The sequence below is a fragment of the Syngnathus leptorhynchus genome, chromosome 11, assembly GCF_054491065.1.
Source record: "Syngnathus leptorhynchus isolate UIUO chromosome 11, UIUO_Slep, whole genome shotgun sequence".
In the NCBI taxonomy this organism is placed as follows: Eukaryota; Metazoa; Chordata; class Actinopteri; order Syngnathiformes; family Syngnathidae; genus Syngnathus; species Syngnathus leptorhynchus.
Window position 1 is genome coordinate 3,515,996 of NC_141205.1, and position 26,295 is coordinate 3,542,290.

A 26,295-nucleotide genomic window follows, 5' to 3' on the forward strand; every position below is an offset into this window, starting at 1 on the left:
GGAACTGTACATAAAGAGTGCCTTGACCTACTCACTATCCATGGAGAAATGACTCTTTCCACGTGGTGTGGATTCATTGAAGGATAAAATAGTAGAAAGTTAATTACACACACAAAAAAACAAAAATGCTTTACATTCACATTGATTTTGTATTGTTATGACAATCTCGTTTATTAATATCCACTTCCCATGTTGTAAGGTAGTGAAGTCAGGTCCACTTTTTAGGAATGGCCAATATGGCCTTGTTTGGTACGCAGCTTGAAATGAGCTGTTTCAATGACTAATGTAGGTGCACTGGACGTTTAACACCGTAGAGGCAGGCCTTGCAAAAAAAGTGCTGCCACTTGCTTACGGATTTGAAGAGGAGACGGCAAAGTGTAACTGCGGAAAATCTTGCCCTTGGCGGTTTGGAGTCCCACTGCTAAGTACCATGAGTCGGGCTCACAGTGAGGTGATACACTAATAACTTCAATAAAAAGGCATTTAATTCACACCTCGTGCTCTATGACTTTTCACACGAGGCCTTTGTTGCTCCCTCTGTGACCTCATTTCTAAGCTCGTGGCAACCCCCGCCCCGCTTTCATGACTGTTTATCTCCAACGTTAAAGAAATTCAAGCTGTATGAAGAATCTTTGATCTCATCTTATTCTTTACAGTCAATGACCTGACCTAACACCTCTCAGTTAAGCTAATGGATGGATGGATAAACAGACAACAGGCGGCACCTGCTGGTCGACTTGTTTAAAACATGCATGCGCGTGCAAACCAAAATGTTAAGATGATACCATTATGGGTTTTACGTCCCTATAGACAGGTTTACATTTCAAATTAGGTCGATTAGTACTCAGCAAATCTGGGATGACAGATAATGGATGGAATAGATTCAAACAAACATATCTTCACTTGTTTATTTTACATCAGAATTCCATTCAGAGATCAACTACAGAATAACAACAACTTAAAAAATGGACAGGTGTTTAAAAAAAAAGCACAAAGAAGAAAACCATAAGCAGATGTAAATGAATGGCAAACCCTCCATATGTATATAAACATATACAACCATTTTTTTGTAGGCCTCTCTGGTTGGTCCATGGACAGGAAGCAGCATCAGAGCAGCTGGTCCAGGGGTTTGTCAAAAGGAAGGAGTCTTTCCTGATCATATACGCACACTAAAGCATCTGGTTGTCTGCGTCTCCTCACACCACCAGATGCCAATCTAAAGAAAAGAAGGTAGGCAATCGGTCAAATAGAACAGAGGCTCTTTATTTAAGACATGATGCCCCATTTTGCATGAAATAAATAGCACAAAAATGGCAGTAGTCACTCAAATATTTTTGTCCTAGTTCAATGACTTTATGGTAAGAATAACAGTAGTCAATCCATCTGTGCATTTCGAGGAATATGTTTTGATAAATAGCCAAACAACATTTAGCCAGCTATGCTACGCGTGACAGCTTGAAAAGCCTGCAAGCTTCATTCTCAACCCACTCATTGAACACGCCGCAGTTGTCGAAACCACACAAGCCATCAAAGAGATTTAGTCACTCGTGTAAAGTGCTATTCCCACTCAAGACGTTTGCTAGAATCCCTGATTGGAGAAGAAGTGGCTTGGAATCGGTGTTTCTGCTCCAATCTGCCACGCTTGCTTGGGGCTGCGCGGCGGTCACAAAGGCCCAGTATGAGCCGCACGCTCATCGAGGATTCCATTCGGCGAAACCGGTATCCGTTCTAATGGATGGTCATTGCCGGGCTCTCACCATTTCTTGTTCCGAGGCTTCAGCTCCTCTGCGGCGTTCCTCAAGAAAATATAGTTCTTCTTCTGGGGGTTGTAGTACTCGTGGCCCTGAAGAAATTTGGAGGCTGACCTTAATACATTTGAATATTGAAGGAACATTTTTTTTTTTAAATCAGGTTCAAATCATATTACCTTTGACCAGTCATAGCTGGAAGCATATGCAAAGATGTTGCCGTTGTGGTTGAAGCAGCAGGCTGTGATGGGCTGGTCCAGCTGCTCCGATGTCTTCAACTTAGTGCGGGCGTCTTTGTCCCAAAAACTGAAGCGGCCATCTGAGCCGACGGTCGCCAAAGTTCCGTGAACGGGATGGAAGGAAATGGCGTTGACCTGGTTAAGAAGAAAATCCACGTGGACTATTTGTTGTCATTCCTTCCCTATCGCGGCGGCTTTATGTTGCAATGAAGCAATTTTGATGATAATAATAATCAAGATTGTTTTTGATTGTTATTGTCCAAGTTAGAGAGTTTTTTCCATGTCATGTAAAAATCAAATTCTTACAGCATAAATGTCTTGCGGGGTGGCTGTGTTGGTTCCATTCGACCTGTGGCACTTGAAGGTGAAGTTGTCTTTGACTCTAATTGAAAACAGGTAAACATTTGTGTCAGATTGTGGTTGTGTGTTTAAAAAAAAAAAAAAAGACTTTTCATCCCGATACTTACGGGTTGGGAGGGTTTATATAGTGGATGGCAACACGTCCCTCAATGCTTCCCAACGCAAAGCCGGTTGGCTTATTCTGCTTGTCCTTGAAAATTGCTACGCAGCGATGCTGGAGGCCACATTTGAAACATTACATTTCGGAGTTACAGATAAAATGCACGCATAAGGACAACTAGAACTAACCTGATGTTTTAGAGGAGATTCAAGTCTGCGAAACTCAGAGGGCTGGTTCTCCAACTGGTACACAATCAGGCCCCGCTCAGCTGTGGCCACCACGGCCATGGGGTACACCTGCAGAACCGGATCACAGATATGGTATCATCCCTTGGACAAGAGAGTAGATGGCATAATTCTTCATCGAATCTACGTACAACATCTGCACAGTAACATCTTTCGGGCATCTGAAGAGACATCATCGGATTGGGAGAGCGAGTGTCCCAAAACTGGAAGAAAACCAAGCAAACGTGCGTCATGTTGTAAAGGTTGTAAATGTCCGTGACGCATTTCAAAGCGCAGACACACCTTCAGCGTTTTGTCCCAACTCCCGGTCATGACACAACTGTAGTTAGGCGCTTTGATCCAGTGAATCGACTTGATTGGGCCGTCGTGCTGGAATGGAGAACAATGGATGATCGATCTTTGCGAGCAGTGTCAAGTCAGGCCGTGATCACACAATTATCTAAATAGTGGATGGAAAGTGCATCCGTCCCATATTACCTGTGCAATCTGCATTGCTTGATTACTGTTGAGATCCCACATCTTAGCGGTCTTGTCACAGGAAGCAGTGAATACTTTACTCCCATCCTGGACAGAAAGCAAGTATGTTTGAACATTTGTTCTGCTTATCTGCATGACGGTATGATAAGAACTTACATCACTCCAGCATGTATCAAGCACAGGACCTGTGTGCATCTGCTGAGCTTTGGGGACAGTTTGTCCATTGTCCTGTACCTCCCAGCATCGGACCTTGTGCCAAACCATACAAAACAAATGTTCTTATTTCTTACATCACACGTTCTAACAATTGCCCCAAAACACTCTTGAGAAGCCTTTCAAGTACTGACATCATTAGCCCAAGATCCTCCAATGAGAAAATTCCCAGGCATGGTGGGAGGGCTGAAAGCCAGACAGCTGATGCTGTCATCAGGCGGCGAAGTCACTTCAACATCCTGAGACACAGCAGAAATGGTCAAATATTTGAGGACAACAAGCCCACAAGTTAATTTCTAGCCACTAAATGTTGTTTACCTTCATGGGATTGTGCGTGTCAGTCGTTGGGTTTCCAAAAACGCCAGTTCCCGCTGTTCCAAAACCGGAATTTGTGCCAAATAAACTCATGGTGCATTACCGTAATTCCCGATCTATACCTGGTAAGAGAAACGCATATGGCCTCTCATCATCCTAAAAGCAAGCAGCAATTTTAACAGGCAAACTAGATATACATTCGATGAGGGGGGGTTGACGAATATCAACAATCAGCCCACCAGTTTGGGAGTATTGGCGTGCAATAGCAACAACCAAATGTCAAACTAGCATCTGGCTTCATTATTATTCGAATGAGACGTGAAGTGTCGCGAATTCAGAGCCAGCTACGTTAGCTAGCTCCCAGTTGGAAATCTTCCACACAGACCGGCAAACGTCCAGAGAACACAACATTTAAACGATGCGGACAGTTCTTTATCTACCAGTATACGCACCCTGACTTCGTTAATCTTGTGTGCCAATCTTGAATCCGAGATGTTGAAACGAATATAAGGAATTTATTCGGCGCAACCAAAAAAATGTGGCGCTTGTTTTGCGCTGTGTCGCAGTTTGATGACGTAGGGACTCCAGGGGGATATGCACTTCGACGTGTTAACCCCTTGGGGGCAGTGTAGGACAGAAATAGCACTTATTGGGTTCGCATTTGAGTGTAGAACGCATTTATTTTTGCAATGATTTTTCTTTCCATTCCATCTTTATTTGAGGTTTTATTTTTCTTGCCAAACGTTTGCAGTGTCATAAATACTGAAGCGAAGTACAGACCCTTCTCATCGCACAAAGCCCATACAAGTCAACGGACCGTTCCTTTTGGAGTTTTTCATGGCTGTTGATCTGCTCGTTACTTTATGAAATGATATCTTTGAGGAGTTTTTCATTGCGCAATAGTTACATTGAACGATAATTGCCCGGGGCCCCCTAGTAAAGCAACCGTGAGTTCTTTGCACATTGTTATACTAATTCACTGGGGCCACTGGCAAGTCCCTTCATGCCACTAAACATCAGTCTATCAGTCCTCAGAGTAAAAAAAAAAAAAAAAAAAATCATCAGGTTGGGGCCGACCTGTTTATTTCAGAGGTCTGGTGTTCCGAACTGTTTTTCATACCTACAGTTTTCCAATTGTTTTTAAAATATTTTTGAAAATCTGGCATGACACTTACGGTTTAAAATACTCTAACATTTTTACAGTAGTTAATCCACCAGCCCTTGTCCCCCCCCCCAACCTGCCCCTCCTCCCTTACAGAGGGTCGCTAAACGCGCACCAAAATTGCCATAAGAAAGGAAAGCACACGACCGGAACACAGGAGAGCTCTGTGTTGCATTAGAATTGTATCAATATTTATGACTCTATTATCCTTTTCGAGTTTCGAGCCTAGGAATATTTCCAAGTGATCTTTCAGAGACGTGCGTAAAAAGATGGTTCAACCCGTAACATGCGCCTTGGTAACACAGATTCTCTTCCTGATTTGGACTTTTGTCGTCTCGTCCACTAAAATGTCCTTCTCCAACGTCTCCGTGGACAACGAGGTGCGCTCCAGCTTCATCCATCGCCGACTGAGGAGCCAGGAGCGCAGGGACATGCAGCGGGAAATCCTCTCCATCCTGGGGCTACCTCATCGCCCGCGACCCACACACGTTCACTCCAGACTGAACGCTGCCCCGTTGTTCATGCTGGACCTTTACAATACTGCCTCGATAGACGCGCCACGCATGAGATATTCCAGCTACAATCCCCATTTGGAGCCCCAGGCTTCCAATTTGGTCACCCTGCAGGACAGTCGCTTTCTGGATGATGCTGATATGGTCATGAGTTTCGTCAATCTCGGTAAGTTCATTCATTCTAAAAATGGGAAATACCCTCTGTCCTCTTTTTCGGCATTTGCTTGATAAATAACGATGCCTAAGTATGACTATGGGCTTCATTTTTAAGTTCAGTTTCATGGGCTCCGTCCTCCTTCACAGTGGCTTTATTTGATTTTTTTTTTTCTGGACTGTAGTCAAGATGAACCTGCAAGTCCGATCCAACAGGTGACAGTTGGGGTGAAAATGCTTCTTGCAAAGATTGAATATCATAATGGTGCTATTTTTAGGGTCGGACTACGGTCCTGTCAACAGTCGGTCCGCTTTTTGTTTTATGAGGCAACAGGGGCCCAATGTTTTTGGAATGTGAGAGAAATCCCATGCGAGCAGGGGGAGAACATGCAAACTCACGACAAGGCCCGAGCCAAAATTCATTCACGGAACCTTTGACTGGAAGGCTGACATGCCAACGACATGTTTTTAACATGAAAGCTCTGACGTTGATATTGCAGGGAACGTAAGTTAGTTGTGGAGTTATTTTTTTTTGTAGCTTTTATATTTTTGGATGGATGTCGAATTTTCAGGAGAGCTCCAACAAGAGTATAGACAGGTTGGTGCCAGTATGGACGTCATGTTTCATCCTGCAGCATTGTTGCCTCGGGGCCTGGCAGAGGGTCAAAGGCCAACTGAAAAGAGATGACCTGTTTATAGTCTTGTCCATTTACTCTAATTTCATTGAGTTTGAACTTAAACACACAAATAAAGAGCCATCTGATATGAATACATCGCAAAAAAATAATAATAATAACGGTAAATGCAAAGGTATTTAAATGTTATTTTTATAACCAATAGGAATGAACTATGAAGTCAAATGTCTACGTTTTGAACTTGGGGCCCCTCATTGTGTCAGAGCAGCGCGGTGGTCCCCAGATGATGGCCTCAAATGGATTCTGGCATTTCCCCTGTAAAGATCACAGCATCGAGCAGATGAAGGTATCCTGCAGGTGGACTTTTTGCTTTTTCATTTCATTGCTAGAGGGGGTCCATCTACACATGAGCACAGTGCAGTTAGGTGCGCTCACTCGAAAACAAGCGCTCGTGGGCTTCCTCGCCCGCCGTAGTTTTGTAGATTAGACAGACACTTCCAATGGAACGATTGTCAAACTTGGTGAATCTCCCCCAGATTCTACACAAACAGACACCGTCTGGAGTAGTTGTATTCATACGAGGAACATTTGTTTTGACAAAGTTCTCTTGGTAACTGCGATAATCTGTAAGAAAACAGTTTGGAGTTTGTGCAATGCTGTCCAACTTGTCAACACACGAAAGTTGTAAATGGTGTGAGCGGGCCTAAAGTGTTCTCTTGAGTAATGAAAAGCTCAGCTTCCACTGATGCATGTGATATTTGAAAGCCTTCACAAATAATTCCCAAGTTGTTGTTTTTTTGTTTTTTTTTTTGCTACCGCTCTGATCCGTCTGAAAACCACCCATGCTGTTTCTTAAAAAAAAAAAAAAAAGTCCGAAAATCACCAAGGGTTAATGGAAGCTTGGTGTCTGTGTGGCCCGGCGGTGTCAGGGGCAAAGTGAAGTGTTGAAATCCCTCCCAGAGGGAAGTTTGCATATCTGAGGTCTGATCTTTGCAGCTAATGGTCCCTAACGTAAACACGCCAAGTCCTTACAAGCAATTATTGCTTTCATAAAAATACACCCCCCCCCCCCCTTCCCTTCCAGCATTTAATTGCGGTCACACAAATGACTTGCAGGGTTCGGCTGCATTTATGTGTGTTTTGAAAAGACCGCCTCAATGTGTGTGAGACCTTTTGAGCTGTGAAATTAAAATTGTAGCGGTGGAGGCTTTTGTTTTCTGATGTCACGATGATGTCATCGGGCCGTTTCAAATCACCGATCTACTCAGCGCACCTTCGCCCGGAGAGCTTCGGCGCTCTTTCCGAGGACAAACACGTTGCCTCATGCTGCAAAAACACGGTCAAGTGTCAGGAAACTTTAGGGTCTTTTCTGACCGCCGTTCTTCTGGAAAGTCTGAGCAAGGTTTCCTCCGGCAGGGAGAAAAAGCCGCAAGCCTTGACGTCTATCCTCGACAATCGGGGATGGACATACATGGGAAAGGGATCGGGCGCGGTGTGGCGGCCGTGACACAATCTGGCAGCGATGTGAATTGTGTGGATTTCTTGACTTCATGTGAATGTGTTTGTAAAAGCAGACTGGCAGCTGTGGTTTTCCGGGCACTGCCTTTAATGGGCCTTTTCTTGTGGTCCGCACATGTGGGAGCCAAATTGGGTGTGTTTTTATCCCTGGTATTGGCACGTATGGCAGACTTAAGTGATGTTTAGATCAATCATGTCGCAGACCCAGGCGAGAGTTATTCTATTCCTGCTGCGGCGTTTCCGAGATGTGGTCGGAGGCGACGCACTTCAGAGAACGGTGGGAGTCGCCGACAGTTTGGACACAAGTTGACATTGCGCTCGGATTTGGCATCTTAACTTTTCCACGCGAGGGAGGAAGTTTCTCAGTCAAATGTTTAGTGTGCGGCAGCTGCTTTAAAATAATAAACCTCAGAGCTTGGTGTCGTTGGAATGGAGTGGCTTGTAAATTGTACGTAAAAACCGCTATCAAATGTTGATTGATGACTTCTGCCAGAAGTTTGACGTGAGTGCATAAATAAATAATCCCCCCCCCCCATGTCTATCTTTCATTTCCAAACAGCTGATCAGGACCAAGAACTTCTGTACCAGAAGCACCAAAGGGAATTCAGATTTGATCTTTCACGTATTCCAGAGGGAGAAGCTGTCACAGCAGCAGAGTTGAGAATTTTTAAGGATTTGATCCAGGAACGATATGAGAACGAGACCTTCCGAATCAGCGTCTACCAGGTCTTGCAAGAAGCGGTGGAGGGGTAAGCAGCTTTTTTTCCTCCACTACACTTAGCACGTCGAAGAGATATGAGAGGAGGGGGAGGTGGGGGGGGGGGGGGGGCTTCGGCGGTGACAGTCGGCCTGACGACACTGATGAGGACAAGACCATTGTCATTCGCGGGTCCTTAGCACAGACGAGCAGGCGTCGGGACAAAAGACAAGACGTCTGCTGGAGGGCCTAAAAATCACTCTGTAAACAAAGACATTATCTGTCACATCTGCTCCGAAAGGACACGTTGGTTGTCCAAGCGAGACTACGTGCAATTCAGGCAACTCTTAACTTCTTGAAGTTATCCACCTCTTACTAGAATTTGAATTCAGCCAAGAGCGTTGGTTGTCATACTCAATTTGTCGCAGTGAAGTGGATCTGTTGCTGGTGGAACAGCGAGAGGTGTGGGCTGCAGAGGAGGGCTGGCTCATCTTTGACTTGACTGCCACCAGTAATCTTTGGTTGGCCAATCCTGAGCACAACCTGGGCCTGCAACTGGTGCTGGAAGACAACCATGGTCAGTCAACTTCATACGTGATTATTTTATTTAAATTTACCACATAGAAAGTGTGCTTATCGTGTCATATGATAATGAAAAATCCAATCGGAGTCATCTAAGTCAAGTCAAGTTTTTATATAGCCCTAAATCACAAGCAGTCTCAAAGGGCTCTGTCCTCTGCATTTAACCCATCCCCATGTGATTTTGATCCATCCCCTGGGGGAGAGGGGAGCAGTGAGCAGCAGCGGCGCCGCGCTCGGGAATCATTTTTGGCGATCTAACTCCCCAATTCCAACCCTTAATGCTGAGTGCCAAGCAGGGAGGCAATGGGTTCCATTTTTATAGTCTTTGGTATGACCCGGCCGGGGTTTGAACCCACAACCTTCCAGTCTCAGGGCGGACACTCTACTACTAGGCCACTGAGCTGGTCAATGTATTCAAATCATCCTTATCAGCCAACTATGTTAAAACAGATAAGGCATGTTCAAAGTTCAGAGTGCTCCCCCTGTTGTTCACTCTACTCCATTGCAGGTTCTAGAAAGACCCCTCGACTGACTGGGCTGTTAATGGGCAGCGGCGTTCAAGAAAAGCAACCATTTCTGGTCGCCTTCTTCAAATCCAACGAAGTTCGCTTTCGCCACACCCGCTCTGCCCACGGCCACAGGGGGCGCCATTCCAGCCGCTCCAAATCGCAGAAGACCGTTCAAGATGCACTGAAGGCGGTCGAGGCCGCAGCAGGTGTCCATTGCGCACATTTTCACCTTTGACGTGTCGCTTACAAACTTTACATTTGAGAGGAAAGTCAAAGATTTACGTTAAGAAATCTAACTTAACAATATTTAGTTGACTAAATGACTGAAATATTTCAGAATTGTGTTTTTTTTTACCCAAAAAATTCTTGATATAATTTTCTATGTTAGATCTTGGCATATCTAAAGATGGATGTAAGAAACATGAGCTGTATGTCAGTTTTCGAGATTTGGGATGGCAGGTAAGGCATTTGTTGAATATTTATATATTTGCGTTATGTATTCCTTTGATTATCATGTCACTGGATTTGTTTTATTTCCTTTAGGACTGGATCATCGCACCGGAGGGCTACGCGGCGTACTACTGCGAGGGCGAGTGCGCTTTCCCGCTCAATTCTTACATGAATGCCACAAACCACGCCATTGTGCAAACTCTGGTAAGTCTCAGACGGCCATCTTTACCGCACACGTGACAAACCCTCGATACCGATTTCTACATCTTCTAAACACAGGTGCACTTTATCAACCCGGGAACGGTGCCGAAGCCCTGCTGCGCTCCCACGCAACTTCACGGCATCTCCGTGCTCTACTTTGACGACAGCTCCAATGTCATCTTAAAGAAGTACCGCAACATGGTGGTCAGAGCCTGTGGCTGTCACTGACCGCTGATCATCCATTAGACACTATGAGCTCATTTCTGAGATGTTTTAAAAAAAAAAAAAAAAGGAGGAAGCGGTGGAGGCAGAGACAAGAAATGGTTTACTGCCTGTCGCCGGGTAGGCTTTTATCTGCTGGACTGTATTTATGACCAGCAGCTGAGCAATTAGAACCACAAAAGGGGATTTTTATTTTTTTTCCAGGTTGCGGAAATATGCACTAAAATCAATCGGAGCAGGGATACTTGAAGTGATTATCACTGTTATGACCAGATGTTGTCGATATTTTTGTTGTCAACTTTTAGCCACATGAGGCTCCAATTCAATTTCCTGCATGGAGGTCTAAGCTTGATCGTGAATTGAACATGAACTTTTCACCTCAGACCTCCCATGCGAGAAACACTTTGCATTGTCTTCTGGAAGGACTGAAGGAGACCAAGACTGACAATGATTTTTTTCCAGGACTGTTCAGCAGACCAGTTAGACCAATTTAGGTGTCGATGCTCTGTAATATGTCGAGACTGTAAATCAATTGTGAAGTTAAAAAACAACAACTGAGTTTAGTTCCTTGGCTGAATGGGTGCTCGTGAAGCAGTTTGCAAAGACTACACAAGAGGGCGGTATTGTTCCTATTTGACCAAGTCTTGAGATGATCTGGACATTTACATTTAACATTTAACCGAATCATTTGGTTGGAATGCATTTATTGTGCATTTACAAGCAAAACAAAATTATATTACATAAATAAGTGTGCATGTATGGATGCATATGACCTTTCTGACCTCTGTTTTTTTTTTTAAGACACAAATACCAAATTGGGCTACTGTTATGTAAACTCAATCTGTTTTGTATTTAAATGAATCAAAATGAATTATTTGCATCAGTCAAAGCTAATAATGAGGTGTGACCGAGTACTTCAATTTTTTAAATTCATCTTTTTTTTTTTTTTTCAGTGCATGGGAAGTGTATCCGTGTGTCACAGTTAATCTTGAGAGCATAGTTGAAGCACTTGTGACAGAGAAAAAACAGAAAAAAAAGAGAAGTGGGCGTGTCGGAAGACAAGAATAACTCCAAGTCTCACCGTGGTATTTTCCACTTCATTACATAAAATGCCTCTTGTCAATCCCTTCCTCTCTCCAGCTCCTCCCTCCTTCCTGTCATTGGTCAGCTGATTGACTTCACAAAGCGCCTAACTTGTTTCCTACCCCCAAGCAAAGGGGGCTCACAAACTACGAAGCAGGAAAAGAGAAAAGATTGCACGCTGGCTGTCGGCATCAATTCTTCTGGGATGCAGAGGCGGCGGCGGGAGATGATTGACATCCTCTCCGCTGAACGCTCACAGGGCTAAAACAACATCATCAGCATCAAAATCATGAGCTCCTCATCGGGAAGCCTTCAAAGCAAACGCCTTCCTTGTAAGTAATTGCGTCAAAAGACAGCCGAGTGAATATCAACTTCTGTATATGGGACAATGTTTGTGCACATTTTTAGATGACATGACTTTCCGTGCGTATATTTAGCTCCAGGGTCACAACACAAGAGATAAATGACTACTTTTCTGGTTGTGACTGAATTTGTGATGGCATCCGATTTGCTTTCGGGGCTACATAATGAGTGTGCTCAAATGTACCCAAGCGGTTATGGGAAGGGACATCAAGTGTGAGATGGCGTGACAGCTCATCCGCAGCTGCAGCCGTGTTGACGCCGCTCGAAGAATGCACTGGCAGCCAAAATCAGACAGGAATGTTGAATCATCAGCCTGAGTAATGTTCATTAATTCCAACTGAATAGGTCACGCTAGTCATCGCCGGTGCAGGAACTGGAGGCCCTAATGAGAACTTCATCCAAGAATGCTTATTTCTAATTGGATTGTGGGATGCCGTCATTGTTTCGCTTCTCAAACATGTCGCCTCAGTGAGGACCGTGTGAACTCTTGCGATTAGATAAGGCTAAAAAGGATCAAGCCGTGACTCCGGCCATCACCTGTTGCTCTGCTCCAAACCTCCCAACGTCACCTGATGACCGTGGGAACATGTGAAAGGGAAGAATTTATGCTAAAAATATTTCAGAGCATGACGTCGTGTTTACCAATACATCTGTGTTGACCAATTTTGGAGCATCTTTGTTTACCGAAATAAGCCATTGATATCATCGAGTTAAAATTAAAACAAGTGGATTTGCATGTGTCATTCGATAATCCTGTGACGCTTCGGGGCTTACGGAGAGCAGTAGGGCAAGACAATGACCTACAAACAGTTCTAAGTAGGAGTGGATTTGATGCAGCGGAAATCTATTGACACTGTCTGGATGTTGTTGAATGAATGGATGTCATCCAATTGTATTTAGATCATCTTGACAAATGATTGAGGGTGGGGAACAAAGTTTCTCTTATGGGGTTTCTCTCTTAAATGCCCTTTTCATAACCACAGCACTCTGGGAGCCAAAAGTAAGCAGATCATCCGGAGAGGCCATTTTCTGGCCTGACCTTGCGTCTCCTTGTCACAAAGGAGTCGGCCAATGATCTCACTTAGGGGGCAGCTTCGGGGGTCATGTCCTCGAGAAAGGATGACGCACGAGCTGCTCTGACCTAACATCGAAACCGAGACGGGAAATGAATACTGTCTTTATTGTCATGTTTGTTGGGATAATGCTTTTATTCATTTGCCGGCAGTTTATTCAATTTGTGTGTGAAAAATGGCGTGTCCCAATCATGCTTCATCAGATGCTTTCACCAAGGAGGAAAAGAAAAGAAAAGTCTTGAATGTATTTGCTCTGAGAAAGTCAAATGTCCGGGTCAATTCGCTTCACTTGAAGCAGGGCTTTTATGCAGCCCTTCCCCTGGAGTGCTTGTCCAAGTGTTTTTGTGGAAAGACAGAATGTCACGTCCGGCCTGGCCTGCCCTGCCCTACCCACACTGCTGCTGTATTCCATCTTTCTGCTTGTTCCTGTCACTCCGCATTTCCAGCTGGTTCTGAGCCCTCGCCAGTGACCTTTTTCTTTCTCAAGTCCCAGAGCACATGCCGAGAGAGAAAGGACACAGAGGGAAAAAAAAAAACATCGGCAAAAGGTACACCACGAAGATGAAAAAGGCACAAGTACGGCACAAGAAAAAAAGTTAACAGGGGAATTAATTGATTAGGTTATCTCATTAAAAATATAATGAATCTGCTTTTTTATCAGACCTGGAGGTCATCCCAGGCTAAGGAAGCAACATCGATAGTCATGATTCACTGGGAAGAAGACCTGGAATAGACCCGCAAAATCAATCCAAGGATGTGCTTCTGTGGCTCCCCTTTAGCTCTCCATGGAAATAAATCTATATGAGAGAGGAATTGATTAGGCAATCAGTCAGCGTTAACCGAGCTTTAAAAAAATCCTGGATAAGCAAACTTTTTTTATTTTTTTTATTTGCTTGGGTCGAGAGACTGTGATGAAATCCATCATTTACAGAGTGCTCCTGAACAGATTCTCTGTCTCACCCTGCAATACTTCATTTGTTCTCTTTGTTTGAACCTGCAGAAAATATAAAAGAAATCAATTCCAAATATGACGTATCTGTGTGAAGTTACCGCCTAACTTCTTGTCTGCTGCATTTCCAGCGGAGACAGAACGAAGCCAGAGGATTCCAGATATGGACACAGCCCATCAGATTAGAGTAAGAGAGAGGCAGCGTTTCTTCGAGGAGGTCTTCCAACACGACGTGGATGTCTACCTGTCCTCGGCGCACCTTTCTATTCGAGACTACACCAGACGTGAGTGGCTGAATCTGATCGAGGATGCACATTTTTAACTTCTGCTTTCTTATTAGCGCCTATTGGTAGCATCTCATCGATGGAAGTCAACGTGGACATGTTGGAACAGATGGAGCTGATTGACATCTCTGACCAGGAGGCTTTGGATGTCTTCTTGAGCTCCGGGGGAGAAGACAATGTCTTAACCTCCACGATATCAGGTAATGACCTGGATTTCAGATTGTAAAACAACGCAAATGCATCCCTCTCATTTTCTCTTCTAATGTAACAGCCAATGGAAACAACAACCCCGAGGGAGTCATCACTAACGGACTCCTCCGACATGTCCTTGAGGGTTTGGATTCCAAATCCCGTGTGTCCTCCACATCTTCCAATTCTTCTTCTGATAGCCAGATTCACAATGCTAATCCAGGTGACACGTGTAGCAACACCAGTAAAAGAATAGCAGCACCCTCAGAGACAGATGAGAATGCCTGACTCCAAGTAGCATACATCAGACCACCACCTGCAGCCATAAGAACTTGAACACAAATGTCACTCTCCTCAACTTTTGATTGTTTGAGGCTAGTTTATGGGTGCACTCCACAGTAGGATTTATGAACTGTGATGGACTATGAGCACTGACTGGTTTTACCCAAAATGTTTCATTGAATTTATTATAGTCATAAAATGTCACTCATTTATCTCATGTCTTAACAAATTTGTTTTGTACAGCATTAATGCAACGGAGAACAGAAAAGTGCAAGGTTAGCTATTGATCCAATTGACATTTTTGATAAGTGGAGCAAAACGTGACTGAGCAACCAACATCTCTTAGCAATCCAACTCAAGTCTGAAACTGATCTAGTGAAAATTCGGTTCAAGTCTGAAGTAAAAGGGTTGCAGAGTGACTTTTGAAAACACAGTTTTAGTCCAACTTTAATAGCAACTGCTACACTTCATCACTGTTTCACAAACATTACAAGTAGAAGAAAAAAAAAAAAAGTACAGTTGACTGTCCATTCTGCCTACAGCAACAAAATCAAATTGCACGTCCGATTCTCTGTTCAAGGACAAGTCTTGAAATGCATGCTCAACTACAAATGAACACTTGCTTTGGTATACAGCTGCTGGAATAAAATAAATTGCGCTCCCATTTTAGAAAATGTACAGTTTTGCCATAAATGCAGAGGAAACAAAAATAGACGCAAGTTACGCTTTTGATTCAAATTGAAAAAGAGTGGAGGCAAATCTTAAATAAGTAGAAAACTACAACATCAATTCATAGAAAAGAACACTTTCACACTCTCCCCCCATCAATCTTGGGGAGGGGTCGCTGTTCAGCTTGGCCCTGCCCCTTACGGCCCCGCCCCCGGAATCCTCGGCCTCTCAGGAAGCGTCCCTGCACGCCGAAAGTTTCCAGATTCAACTTTTTCTCTTCTGCCCATGTGGTCCTCCTGGGGATGTTCACAAATGGTGACCGCATCAATTTGATAAAAGCGAGACAAAAAATAAATACAAATATTGCGTGCTTACCTGGGCTTCACCTCTGATGAGACGTTGTCAAAGAAGCCCTTACTCTTGTCATAGTACTTCTCACCAGCAGTTTCCTCCTCTTGTGGACTCGGCTTCACGGGGTCCTCTATGGACGTCACCTTAACTGTATGGGGGAGGAACATTTTTATTTAAACATTAAGATTTGGTTTGTCTAAATATCTATTTGTGGGGATAGAAATTGAGTAATGATGTGATAAGTGAAAATGACCCTGCCCTCAAAAAAGTTTATATCGTAACTGCCAAGTGATGCCACAAGTGCTCAAATGATTGTCTGAATTCACCACCACTAGAGGTCACTATTGTAACATGTCTTTGTCCTGTACAACTTAAATAGGAAAGGAAAGTTTTTCCAGCCAAATAAAGCCCTCCCTAAAAAGTTGCAAATGCCAAATTGTGCACACAGCAGACATGAAATGAACACACCTACAAGGTCCTTTGTGAGGTCATCTTTAAACTGAGCATTTGCTGATTCAAAATCAAAATCAGACTCAAACTTTAGAGTTTTAGCCTTTGGGTTCTTCACAAGCAACTGGCCTCTGTTCAAGTTCCTGGGCCTGCGACTTCCTGCACAAAAAAATAAACAGTTATAGATTACAATTATGATTTGGCGAATGCTGAGAAAGAGAAATGTTGTGATACCTTGTTTTCGCCTTTGTTTTTTATCATCAGTATTTTGGACTCGTCTATTGCCTTCATCTGGCTGAGATGTGGTTTGATCTTGAAGGACAAGAATTAAGATGAGCCAAACCTAATCAAATTAAAACGAGATCTTTCTTTGCTAAAAACAAAGTGAAATCATCTTACGAGAGGGAACATTCTCTTTCTGAACTTGTGAAACGGCGCGTTGGGATGGACGAATGTTGGCTGTGACCTGCTGCGGCTGGGTTGAGGATTTCCCCTTTTTCTGAGCAGTACTCGCCAATGGCACTGTCTGAACCGCTTGCTCTACTTTTGGGGCTCTTCTGGCGGGGATACCGTGAAACCCTGGAAGAGCACAAATGCAAATTGTGACACAGAAAAGAGAGTAGATGAAGAGTGTACCAATACCCTGTGCTGAATTGTACTGCTGGTCGAGGAGAGAGCTGGTAGCCATCTGATTGTAGGAGGGCATCATGTCTTGGTAAGGGCGTGGGTGATATCCACTCGGGCAACCTCCAAGAGAAGACTTAAACAGCAAGAAAAAGAAAAAGACATGGAAAGCTGAGCATTTTGTGCAGAATCAACCTTAAGTAGTCTCAACATGATTACTTGAGAAATATTCCACATACACTAAGGTGCACATGGAAAACGCACCTGTAGAATGGCGGGGTCCCGAAGGAGTCCATGGTGCGGTTTGGCTGGCTCAGACACAGTGATGTCCTTTATGTCACTTCCTCGAAATATGATGTACTCATATACTTCATCTTCAGATGGACGTGGACTGCCAGTGTACCGGTCCTCTGTCCCATATGATTTGACTGTTTAAAATGCACACAAAATCTTGAGGTTGCTTCTTCCAAGATCCCAGCAAATTAATGACAAGAATTAGGAACCTACCTTTGGCCAAAGCAACAGTGGACTTCTCTGTGTCCACAAAGGATAAGATACCTTCATAACGAATCTGTGCCTTAGATATTAGACTTATTTTGCTCCCAATGTAAGGAGTTCCACCTCGGGTACTCATGTTTGCAGCAGATGAACGAAAACCGAGAGAAAGAGGTTAGCGTTAACCAAGGAAGCAGGACATTAAATCATCAACGACAAGCAAAACTAGCGACACCTGTGTCATTTATAACATCGCCAGTGAAGTAAGGTTGGTTTGATTCTTTAGCCGGCGCACTCCGATTAGAAAGAGAAGGGGGCGGTAGGAGCGTGAATTACCTGCATTGGTAATGTTTTCTTTTACAGCAGACCTCTTGTGGCAAGTACTGTTTTATCTGATTTCTTTATTAGTTCAAGTAAAAAGGGACATTCTGAAATGTATTAAAGTACCACAAAAGCGTTTTTTTTCCTGTTGTCAATTACAATGCATTAAGCACAACGAAGAAAAAGCTGCACACAAAATATTTGTCCTTTCTAAAATTAACAATAACCTTCTAATTTTGCACTTGAGTAGTGTTTTATTTATTATTATTTGTAATTTCTCTTAAAATGTTGACTTCAATGAGTAATTGTATTTTTAGTCCTACACAAGCACTGTATACTTTTGCCAGACATGTTAAGATTCACTTCTGGCCAGTAGGCAATGTTATTGTTATCAATTGATTCACAAGTGAGTGACACAACAGGTAGGGGGGGGGGGGGGGGGGGGGGGGTCCAGTAATGTGCTTTGCGTTACGTTATTTTCGCAATACAAGGTGTCATGAGGAAAAAAAAAAAACGTTTGCAAAATGACGCACCATCGCGAAAATGCACGATACAATTACAGTATATTCATCCGTAATTTATTTTTTGGAGTGCATAGGTAACAACTGAGGTGAACTACACACTGTCCCACTTGACTAGAGGCTGACAGCAGACTGTTTCCTCTCAGGGCGGGTGTAACGCCCACTCCGCCTCTTCACTACGGCAACTTCACTTTTTTTTTTGCCCACAGCAGTGGAGCCATCTTGCAACAGCGTCTCCGCCGTGCTTAAACCTTGTAAAGGGGACGTTCCTTTTTTGGTGAATCATACTGACAACTTATTAAAAGTTACATTTGGCGATTCTCTATAGGAGCGGCTAACGTCGCCGCACAAACAAACCGTCTGGGATGCGCTATTTGCCGAAAACTCTTGGAAACCGTAGCTGTTGTTTACTGCTGGTAACGAATCCTCTGGAATGACAGTTGAAGCCATTAGGACCGCCTTTTACGCCGCTGAACAGCCAATCACAGCCCAGCTAACCAGACTCCGAAGTTGTTGAGCGCATGCGCACGTCACTTGGTAAGTATTGAAGCCCGCTTCACTTCTCACTAGCTCGCAGGAGAGTAAAGATGGCGTCTATCCCCGGTCTGCTGGATGAGCTTAAATTACACACACAGAGGTGACTAAAGCCGTAGTCTGTCACGCTAAATGCTCCGTAGACACCATTATTGTTCTTGTCTCACAATAACCACTTGGGGAAGGCACGAGACATTCGATCATTAAAAAATATTGCTCCCGGGTAAGACCGTAAGTGCGCTAACGTCCAGTTGGGACTTGGCTCATGTCAAGGCAAGTAGGCAGGTACGCTGTAACGCCTTCAAAAAATAATAATATGTCGCTCTCCGTGTGTAGGAAGGAGCACGCTGGCAGGGGAGATGAGTAGATGCGCCCAAGCCTAGCCCCGTCACTTTTGGTTATTATTTCTGCTCCGAACAAGTTGGAAGTGCATGGGGTGTCAACACAACGAGACGCCCCCATGGTTAGTCGGCGGACTTTGCCACGGGACACGAGACTGGCAAAACATTCTTTATCGGTGTTGCTGTGACTGACTTGACTCGTCAGGAGGAAGCGGGCTCGCTCATACACTGCGCAGACATTCAATGACCAACTATGAACTGTCAGACTTCAGGAAGTGCTGTACCTCCCTCGGGGACTACGGTGGCGAGTTGTAATAACAACTGTCCCGTGACATCTGTCACTAGCAGCGGACCCGTTTTGTCCAAGGGGTCGAGCGCTGCCATCGTGGCTCCCTTGTCAAACACCGTCATCCAGACGCCTCTCCCCAGCTCGCAAGGTGTCATCGCCTCAGCAGCTCCCACCGTGACCCTCGTCAGGCCTCCTATGCAAAGCGTGCAGTTGGGTCCAACGTTGAACGGGAAGAGTGATGGGATACGTGCGCTAGCGCCCGCCATCAAGGCAGAGTCCACCGCCAGCAACATGCAAGCTTCATCGCAGCAGACTTCGGACGCTGCTGGTGCCCCCCCAGCGGCTGGTCCAGGTGGGATCCAAACACTGACGCAACAGATATTGTCACCCAGGCTCCCGCTGACATCCACCGGGCAGCCCAGTGTACATAACATCCAGCTTCCTCCTGGTGAGTGTACCTTGCATGCGCCACTGAATAGTATCTAACATTTTTATAAAAACAATTGAAGGTAGCAAATCAATCTTAAACTTTTCTGGAGGATACATTGCTTACACTTTTAGACAGTATCAGAAAAGCGTATTTATGCTGGAGGTAGGGACTTTTTTTTTTTTTTAATGGGGCTAAACCTTCATTAAAAAAATAAACATTAAAAAATATCTGTGACGAGTTGACCCCGAGTTTGCAAGGAGTCCACTGTATTTTGTTTAGCGCATATATTCTCCAACTTTGTTCAGGGATGGTGCTCGTGCGCAGTGAGGCTGGGCAGCTGTTGATGATTCCTCAACAGGCGCTGGCCCAGATGCAGGCACAGGCACTAGGTGGCATGGCACCCCGAACTGCGGCACCAAACATGCCTCCAGGCCAGGTGGCATCACATTTTCCATTTGTTTCTTTTCATCTTGACATTTCCCATTTTCATTCCTTGTCCATCGTTCATGTGGGTCATACTAGGCAGGACTTAAACACAACTTACATCATCTCAATCGATGTGCAGCCTTCTAGTTGTCGTGTCCCAATATTTTGAGCTTCCCATATAATGTTTTTATTTGTGCCTTTTTTGCAGGTTCCTGGGAACAGCATCATCAGCAGACAAACATCTCCGAGCAGCATTATCCGACCGGGTTGTACAAATGCAGCATCGTTGCCTTCCACCACTACTCTTCACAGACCTCCTGTCCTTCAGGTACTCTCGTCCGACTCTTAATGCATTTTGAGCGCATATGTCGATTGATCTATCGAGGACGAAAGCAACCGACCGCAGGATGTAAACAGATTTGTCGAGGGCTCATTAAATCTTTGGCGGCCTGTTTAATGTAATGTTACTCCTCACATTTTATTTGGTCAACCTTGACACTATGGTGTCACTTTTGCAACTGGGGAAAAAAAATTCAGATGTTTGGTATCGAGTGAAAAAGATCTTTTTTTTTTTTTAACATGCTTTTAGGTAGTTTTAAAAAATTGAAAATAAAAACCAGTGTGAGAATGAATACCGTCTCCCTCTCTCCTCAGAGTTCAGTGGGGACGCCAATACCAGGAATGGCCCCGAGAAGCCAAACAGCCGGGACCACAGTTACGTCAGTTACAATGAGTAAGGTGAGTCGTGTGACTGGGATGCCGTCGAACTGTCTTTAAAAGTCACGCGAGTCACACAGAAGCTAAACGGCTCCTTTCCACCTCTCAGGAAACAATGGAGAATGTGAACAAATGTAGGAACTTCTTGTCTACACTGATAAAGCTGACTTGCACCGGCAAGCGATTAGCCGAGGCTGCCAATGTGAAGCAGCTAGTTAAAGACTTGCTGGTGAGTGGCAAGGACTACCAGACCTGCACGACATCTACATTCATATCAACTCTTTCATCAGGAGAATAAACTGGAAGCTGCCGAATTCACCAGCAGACTCTATAAAGAGCTCAACTCATCGCCCCAACCGTACCTTGTGCCTTTTCTTGAGGTAAGCCGGATATTATCCTAATGTCGTTTTTGATTTCCTCTGGCAAATGTGTGTGTCGAATGTCAGTGACCAAATTGAGGTTATCTTAGTTGAGTAATTTTTGTCACTCTGTGCACAGAAAAATCTTCCCGCCTTGCGGCAGCTTACCCCCGACTCAGCAGCCTTCATCCAACAGAGTCAGCTCGCCCAGCCGGCCTCCGCTTCCGTCTTGTCCCCCTCACAGAGTCCCACCGCCGTTGTCCTGAGTAGCCCGGCTCCTCGCCTCGCCGCTCAAATCACCCGACCCCAGCTTCAGCCAAATGTTAGCAAGCCCGGACAGACGCCGTCACTTGTAAATATCTGACACTGATTTCACTGCCGTCGTCCGCACATCCGATAACTTTCTGACATCGTGAACCCTTTGCAGGTGCTGCAAACTCAGCAGCAAAGAGCAATGCTGAGACCTCAGGTCCCTTTAGCCGTGTCCTCTGTGGTCAATCTCAGGAATCAGGCCCCGGGCCGCATCGTATTGGGACAGCCGCAGGTCCAGCTCAAAGAGCTGCAGCCATGTGAGCACGACACATGTGACCTCGAGGCTTCTTTGGTTGTTCTGTTACATCATCTATCTGTTCCTCTCCCAAGTTCCCGTGAAGTCGGAGGTGACAGCTATCTCTCGACCAAGCGCGACCACAGTCCTGACTCTGGCTCAAAAGAATAGGTTGAAAGAAGCCGGCGGTACTTTCAAGTAAGTTTACTAAGTGGTTCCGACAAATGTACCCCTTGGTAGGTTTCAGCTTTGTCCATGTTCAGTGTTTACTTAAGTTGTCTTCTTCATCATGTGACCAAGACGACACTCAGCTTAGAGATCCTGACTTTGGGGGGGAAAAAAAAAACTCTTGCAAGCTTGTTCAAAAAGTACCGAAACGTTGGACCTATTTGCACAGAGATGACGACGACATCAACGATGTGGCCTCCATGGCTGGAGTCAACCTGTCAGAGGAAAGCGCCAACATACTCGCAACCAATTCCGGACTTGTAGGAGCAGTGACACATTCCTGCAAGGATGAGGCCTTTCTCTCCTGCGTCGTGTTACAGAGGAGAATGCTGGAAATTGGTGAGAACCTGCTTTTTTGAAAATGATGAATTCCACACTACATGCTTGCAAATTGCCAAATGTCCAGTTTTGTTCTTTTTTTTTTTGTGCTCCTTATGGTGTTGGAGATCTAACGGCATGCTTCTTTCTGTTTCAGGTCGCCGGCACGGAGTGACGGACCTCGGACCGGAGGTGAATAATTACGTCTCGCATGCTACTCAGCATCGACTACGCGATCTGCTGGAGAGGGTCTCCCTCGTGGCTCAGCAGAAGAACGGCAATTTCAAGGTTTGACTACAGCTCTTGTATGGTTCACCATAGTTAGGAATTCACACTATCTTGTCCCCCAATAAATATTTTTGGAACGCAAAAGAAGTTTTTTTTTTTTTTTTTTTTTTAAATGAAACGCAAACAATATCATCAGTGCAACCTTTTTATTTCAGTGAATGAACGCTGACAGTTTCTTTCCTGGCAGGAGGAGGACAACCACAAACAGAGCAGTGATGTTCGTTCTCAGTTGAAGTTTTTCGAGCAGCTGGACCAGTTAGAGAAACAGCGGAAGGAAGAACAGGAGCGAGAGATCCTCTTGAAGGCAGCTAAGGTAGACTTAAAGTGCCCTCTCCACTTTGGAAAAACGTTGAAACTCAATACATGGATGCTCAGAGTTGTTCTGATATTTCTCAGTCTCGAGCCCGTCAAGAAGACCCAGAGCAGCTCCGTCTAAAACAGAAAGCAAAAGAGGTGAAGCGAGTCCTACACGTCTGTTTGAATTGCTGCAATTGCGGTATGAATGATGTCTTTGTCGGTGGTGTTCTTCTTGTCCTTCAGATGCAGCAGCAGGAGCTGGCTCAGATGAGACAGCGGGAGGCCAATTTGACCGCCCTGGCAGCCATTGGTCCGAGAAAGAAGAGGAAGATTCCGGATTCACCGTCGTCCACTGCTCTCTCAGAGGTGAAAATGACTTGCAAGTACTTCTAGCTGTAAAATACGTTTGCCTGAGAACCCATCCCATTGCTCCTTTTGTCTTCTTTCCCCGCAGGGATCAGGCGGCAATCTTTCCGGGGGTGCCGGTTCATCGGGCTCCAGGCCTACGCGGCAGCGAATCACGCGTGTCAATCTCAGGGACTTGCTCTTCTGTTTGGAGAACGAGAGATTTACCAGTCGCTCCAATTTCCTCTACAAAGGCTTTTTGAAATAGAGTCGCCTTTGCGTGGAGAGAGCAACCCCTCCCGACACGCTGAGAGCATTCGAGCCTCCCCAAAAAGAGAATTTGTTTCCCCACAGATGTAGGACCTCAAACATCAAAGTAACTGTAACTAGATAGAATTACCTCTCTACCTCCCCCCCCGCCTCCCACTCACTAAAGGCGTGTTTACGCACCCTCTGGTTTATTAATGAATTTTCTGAAGTGTATTGATTTTCAACTTATGCAAATGTGCACTCTCACTCGTTTTATTTTCTTGTTCCCTGTCGGTATGTGCATTACGATATGAAGCACTGAAAATTTCTTCACGCAGATTCCACACATCTATTTTAAATGGAAATCTTGTTTTTTATGTGAATTAGTAAATGACAGAGTGTGACCTACTGAATTGCCTTCCTAACTCAAAGCCATATAGCGTACTCTGCTGTAACCCCTAACCATCTGGCTCCTCCTCATGACTCGTATACTGGATTTTTTTTGACACATATGTATTTATTTCCCAAATTTATTGCTAAAAAAATGTAGTTATTTATTTAATTTTATTTGATGCATTGTGTGTCATGTAAGTAAATTCTTCTTTTAACTCTGAAGGTGTGTCGATTTCTGCATGTGAAGAGTGCTTCTATTCTAATAAGTTTTGTCTTGATTTAAAATAACTCCAAAGTGGAAGTCTATTGAATTTTATTTGTTTGTTTCTTTAGTTGACCACACGTCACTCTTGTACTCTTTGTCATAGATTTTGCTACATGAATATAGTATTTTGTTTTCAGCCCCTTTAACTTTTAGCATCTATGATTGAGAAAGGTGTATATTTGTAAATGTTGCATCTTAACTTTTACACATTTATAATAGCTGCGAGAATGTAACCATGTAATAAAACAAATGTTTTCTCAAATGGACATTTTGAATAAATTAACATTTTGCACTAACCTTATTTTATGTTCTCAATTCTGTTTCTCATGTCACACTAGGGGGCAGCATTGTGTTGAAAATCGAGATGGACTGCTTGTTTTCATAGAATAAATAATATAGCAGCAGGTCAGAGCACAAAATTAGAAGCGTAACAGATCTCAAGATTCAATTCTCACCAAAGATTTTTTCTAAACATAACAATGTACGTACCTTTCTTGTTAGAAACGAGAGACAAGACACGGACATGTGATTTCGAAAAACTAGGAAGAAGTGGAGACGAATTATGACATTTTGGTTTGTGAATATAAAAATTTCCCAAAAGCAATAGAATATGAACATCGTACTTAAATGTTGTATTTCCAGACTCAAAACCTGGTATAACATTTATAGACTTTATATATTCAACAAATGTAGAGATTATTTAGAAATGTACAGATTATAAATTACTAGGAGAAATATTATGTAAGATTTTAAAGTGAATTTCTTTACAATTTGAAATACAGAATTTAAAGGGGCACAACCACTCTTTACTCCAATTTATATTTTTAAATTGAGAACCCCCCCTAAAAAAGATTTTCCTCTAGGATTTTTTTTTAATTTAATTTGAAGATGGCATTTTATATGCTTGTTGGTGCATTTTTGTCAGTTAAGATAAATCCACCAATTATTAGGTCAGAAGTTAAAGTGGTAACTAAAAAAAAATGACAAACTGCCTATGACAGACAGCTTCACAAGGCGCTGACGAGGGGACAATTTTTTTGCAAATTGCCAACCTCTAGCACCCCAATCCATCATTTCTCATGGTAATCCTTCCACTCATCAACACCGCCGCTCTTTCAGACTTAAATCCACATAAGCTCCGACTTGAGTGCTGTAGGCAGAGGAGCAACGGGGGATGATCAGGTTGCCTAGCAGTGCCGTGCTGTGAGGTTCATGACTGGGGAGACACTGACGTCACCCCCCCCCCCCCCCCCCGGTAAAATTTGCTCGGCACTGGTGATGTGCATTACAGTTCACTGAATCGTTGGAATCAGTTCACTCAAAAGATTCGTTCAAACGAATCGTTCGACGAATCGTCCCCCCCACCACACACACTGATCATTTAATTTTTTTTTTTTTAATATATAAATCAAATCAAAAATCATAGTCAAAGCTTCACAGAAAGTGAAAAGTGCCACACTCGCCCTCACCCCCACTTTCTGATTGGCTGGTTGATCTGTGACGTCATTCGGACACCCCATTAGGTACACCGCCATTTTCAGGTGTACCTAATCGCAGGCCACTTCATTAGGGAAAAATCATGGTCAAAGTTTAAATGAAAGTGAAAAGTGCCACACCCGCCCTCACCCCCACTTTCTGATTGGCTGGTTGATATGTGACGTCATTCGGACACCCCATTAGGTACACCGCCATTTTCAGGTGTACCTAATCGCAGGCCACTTCATTAGGGAAAAGTCATGGTCAAAGTTTAAATTAAGTGAAAAGTGCCACACCCGCCCTCACCCCCACTTTCTGATTGGCTGGTTGATCTGTGACATCACTCGGACACTCCATTAGGTACACCGCCATTTTCAGGTGTACCTAATCGCAGGCCACTTCATTAGGGAAAAATCATGGTCAAAGTTTAAATGAAAGTGAAAAGTGCCACACCCGCCCTCACCCCCACTTTCTGATTGGCTGGTTGATCTGTGACGTCACTCGGACACTCCATTAGGTACACCGCCATTTTCAGGTGTACCTAATCGCAGGCCACTTCATTAGGGAAAAATCATGGTCAAAGTTTAAATGAAAGTGAAAAGTGCCACACCCGCCCTCACCCCCACTTTCTGATTGGCTGGTTGATCTGTGACATCACTCGGACACTCCATTAGGTACACCGCCATTTTCAGGTGTACCTAATCGCAGGCCACTTCATTAGGGAAAAATCATAGTCAAAGTTTAAATGAAAGTGAAAAGTGCCACACCCGCCCTCACCCCCACTTTCTGATTGGCTGGTTG

The 26,295-nt window shown here is 44.2% G+C and overlaps 5 protein-coding genes across 12 annotated transcripts; 3 read left to right on the plus strand and 2 right to left on the minus strand.

The window, feature by feature from the left end:
• Positions 1-805: 805 nt before the first annotated feature.
• Positions 806-11,706, plus strand: LOC147048884 (bone morphogenetic protein 7-like). Of its 3 annotated transcripts, XM_085923216.1 has the most exons (9): positions 806-5,537; positions 8,237-8,426; positions 8,803-8,951; positions 9,465-9,671; positions 9,854-9,924; positions 10,009-10,119; positions 10,195-10,304; positions 11,292-11,423; positions 11,551-11,706. In XM_085923216.1, the coding sequence occupies exons 1-8, from the start codon at positions 5,129-5,131 to the stop codon at positions 11,404-11,406; spliced, it is 1,362 nt and encodes a 453-aa protein (XP_085779342.1). In that variant the 5' UTR covers positions 806-5,128; the 3' UTR covers positions 11,407-11,423; positions 11,551-11,706. The 3 variants fall into 3 exon arrangements, with proteins under 3 accessions (XP_085779342.1, XP_085779341.1, XP_085779343.1); XM_085923215.1 differs by having other exon boundaries at positions 11,292-11,706; XM_085923217.1 differs by lacking the exon at positions 11,551-11,706 and having other exon boundaries at positions 10,195-11,413.
• On the minus strand, positions 901-4,302 carry rae1 (ribonucleic acid export 1). Of its 2 annotated transcripts, XM_085923221.1 has the most exons (13): positions 4,150-4,302; positions 3,701-3,819; positions 3,517-3,621; positions 3,326-3,418; positions 3,170-3,256; positions 2,975-3,061; positions 2,824-2,895; positions 2,636-2,743; positions 2,455-2,561; positions 2,294-2,369; positions 1,928-2,122; positions 1,758-1,843; positions 901-1,216 (listed from the first exon to the last, which is right to left on the minus strand). In XM_085923221.1, coding segments are annotated over exons 2-13 (1,107 nt in total). In that variant the 5' UTR covers positions 3,791-3,819; positions 4,150-4,302; the 3' UTR covers positions 901-1,215. The 2 variants fall into 2 exon arrangements, with proteins under 2 accessions (XP_085779347.1, XP_085779346.1); XM_085923220.1 differs by lacking the exon at positions 901-1,216 and having other exon boundaries at positions 1,754-1,843.
• A 1-nt stretch (position 11,707) lies between the features above and the next one.
• On the plus strand, positions 11,708-16,259 carry LOC147048886 (dysbindin-like). Its single transcript, XM_085923222.1, has 4 exons — positions 11,708-11,753; positions 13,938-14,090; positions 14,147-14,290; positions 14,362-16,259. Exons 1-4 carry the CDS (start codon positions 11,711-11,713, stop codon positions 14,565-14,567), a joined length of 546 nt encoding a protein of 181 aa, XP_085779348.1. The 5' UTR covers positions 11,708-11,710; the 3' UTR covers positions 14,568-16,259.
• Positions 14,993-17,393, minus strand: LOC147048887 (protein LSM14 homolog B-like). Of its 2 annotated transcripts, XM_085923219.1 has the most exons (8): positions 17,163-17,392; positions 16,920-17,083; positions 16,674-16,791; positions 16,431-16,610; positions 16,266-16,343; positions 16,050-16,190; positions 15,606-15,729; positions 14,993-15,526 (listed from the first exon to the last, which is right to left on the minus strand). In XM_085923219.1, the coding sequence occupies exons 1-8, from the start codon at positions 17,287-17,289 to the stop codon at positions 15,370-15,372; spliced, it is 1,089 nt and encodes a 362-aa protein (XP_085779345.1). In that variant the 5' UTR covers positions 17,290-17,392; the 3' UTR covers positions 14,993-15,369. The 2 variants fall into 2 exon arrangements, with proteins under 2 accessions (XP_085779345.1, XP_085779344.1); XM_085923218.1 differs by having other exon boundaries at positions 16,431-16,791; positions 17,163-17,393.
• Positions 17,394-17,403: 10 nt separating this feature from the next.
• taf4a (TAF4A RNA polymerase II, TATA box binding protein (TBP)-associated factor) lies at positions 17,404-24,314 on the plus strand. 4 transcript variants are annotated; one of them, XM_085923211.1, is made up of 17 exons: positions 17,404-17,526; positions 18,321-18,529; positions 18,863-19,604; positions 19,892-20,022; positions 20,221-20,340; positions 20,667-20,750; positions 20,839-20,958; positions 21,020-21,109; positions 21,228-21,440; positions 21,516-21,657; positions 21,731-21,833; positions 22,033-22,202; positions 22,339-22,469; positions 22,657-22,782; positions 22,866-22,922; positions 23,010-23,132; positions 23,221-24,314. In XM_085923211.1, the coding sequence occupies exons 3-17, from the start codon at positions 19,121-19,123 to the stop codon at positions 23,377-23,379; spliced, it is 2,253 nt and encodes a 750-aa protein (XP_085779337.1). In that variant the 5' UTR covers positions 17,404-17,526; positions 18,321-18,529; positions 18,863-19,120; the 3' UTR covers positions 23,380-24,314. The 4 variants fall into 4 exon arrangements, with proteins under 4 accessions (XP_085779337.1, XP_085779338.1, XP_085779336.1 ...); XM_085923212.1 differs by lacking the exons at positions 17,404-17,526; positions 18,321-18,529 and adding an exon at positions 18,536-18,629; XM_085923210.1 differs by lacking the exons at positions 17,404-17,526; positions 18,321-18,529 and adding an exon at positions 18,547-18,803 and having other exon boundaries at positions 18,867-19,604.
• The last annotated feature ends 1,981 nt before the right edge of the window (positions 24,315-26,295 follow it).

Excerpts from the sequence above, each read along its gene's own strand:
- rae1 (XM_085923220.1), bottom strand. The coding sequence starts at position 3,790 with ATGAGTTTATTTGGCACAAATTCCGGTTTTGGAACAGCGGGAACTGGC. Across the intron at positions 3,062-3,169 it reads AAGCAATGCAGATTGCACAG|CACGACGGCCCAATCAAGTC; the intron begins GTAATATGGGAC and ends TCTCCATTCCAG. Across the intron at positions 2,562-2,635 it reads AATCTCCTCTAAAACATCAG|CATCGCTGCGTAGCAATTTT; the intron begins GTTAGTTCTAGT and ends TGTGGCCTCCAG.
- LOC147048884 (XM_085923215.1), top strand. The coding sequence starts at position 5,129 with ATGGTTCAACCCGTAACATGCGCCTTGGTAACACAGATTCTCTTCCTG. Across the intron at positions 8,952-9,464 it reads GGTGCTGGAAGACAACCATG|GTTCTAGAAAGACCCCTCGA; the intron begins GTCAGTCAACTT and ends ACTCCATTGCAG. Across the intron at positions 10,120-10,194 it reads ACGCCATTGTGCAAACTCTG|GTGCACTTTATCAACCCGGG; the intron begins GTAAGTCTCAGA and ends TTCTAAACACAG.
- LOC147048886 (XM_085923222.1), top strand. The coding sequence starts at position 11,711 with ATGAGCTCCTCATCGGGAAGCCTTCAAAGCAAACGCCTTCCTT. Across the intron at positions 11,754-13,937 it reads TCAAAGCAAACGCCTTCCTT|CGGAGACAGAACGAAGCCAG; the intron begins GTAAGTAATTGC and ends CTGCATTTCCAG. Across the intron at positions 14,291-14,361 it reads CTTAACCTCCACGATATCAG|CCAATGGAAACAACAACCCC; the intron begins GTAATGACCTGG and ends CTAATGTAACAG.
- LOC147048887 (XM_085923218.1), bottom strand. The coding sequence starts at position 17,289 with ATGAGTACCCGAGGTGGAACTCCTTACATTGGGAGCAAAATAAGTCTA. Across the intron at positions 16,792-16,919 it reads GGGACCCCGCCATTCTACAG|TCTTCTCTTGGAGGTTGCCC; the intron begins GTGCGTTTTCCA and ends TTGCTGTTTAAG. Across the intron at positions 15,527-15,605 it reads TCATCAGAGGTGAAGCCCAG|GAGGACCACATGGGCAGAAG; the intron begins GTAAGCACGCAA and ends GAACATCCCCAG.
- taf4a (XM_085923211.1), top strand. The coding sequence starts at position 19,121 with ATGAACTGTCAGACTTCAGGAAGTGCTGTACCTCCCTCGGGGACTACG. Across the intron at positions 21,110-21,227 it reads ACCTTGTGCCTTTTCTTGAG|AAAAATCTTCCCGCCTTGCG; the intron begins GTAAGCCGGATA and ends CTCTGTGCACAG. Across the intron at positions 22,783-22,865 it reads TCCTCTTGAAGGCAGCTAAG|TCTCGAGCCCGTCAAGAAGA; the intron begins GTAGACTTAAAG and ends GATATTTCTCAG.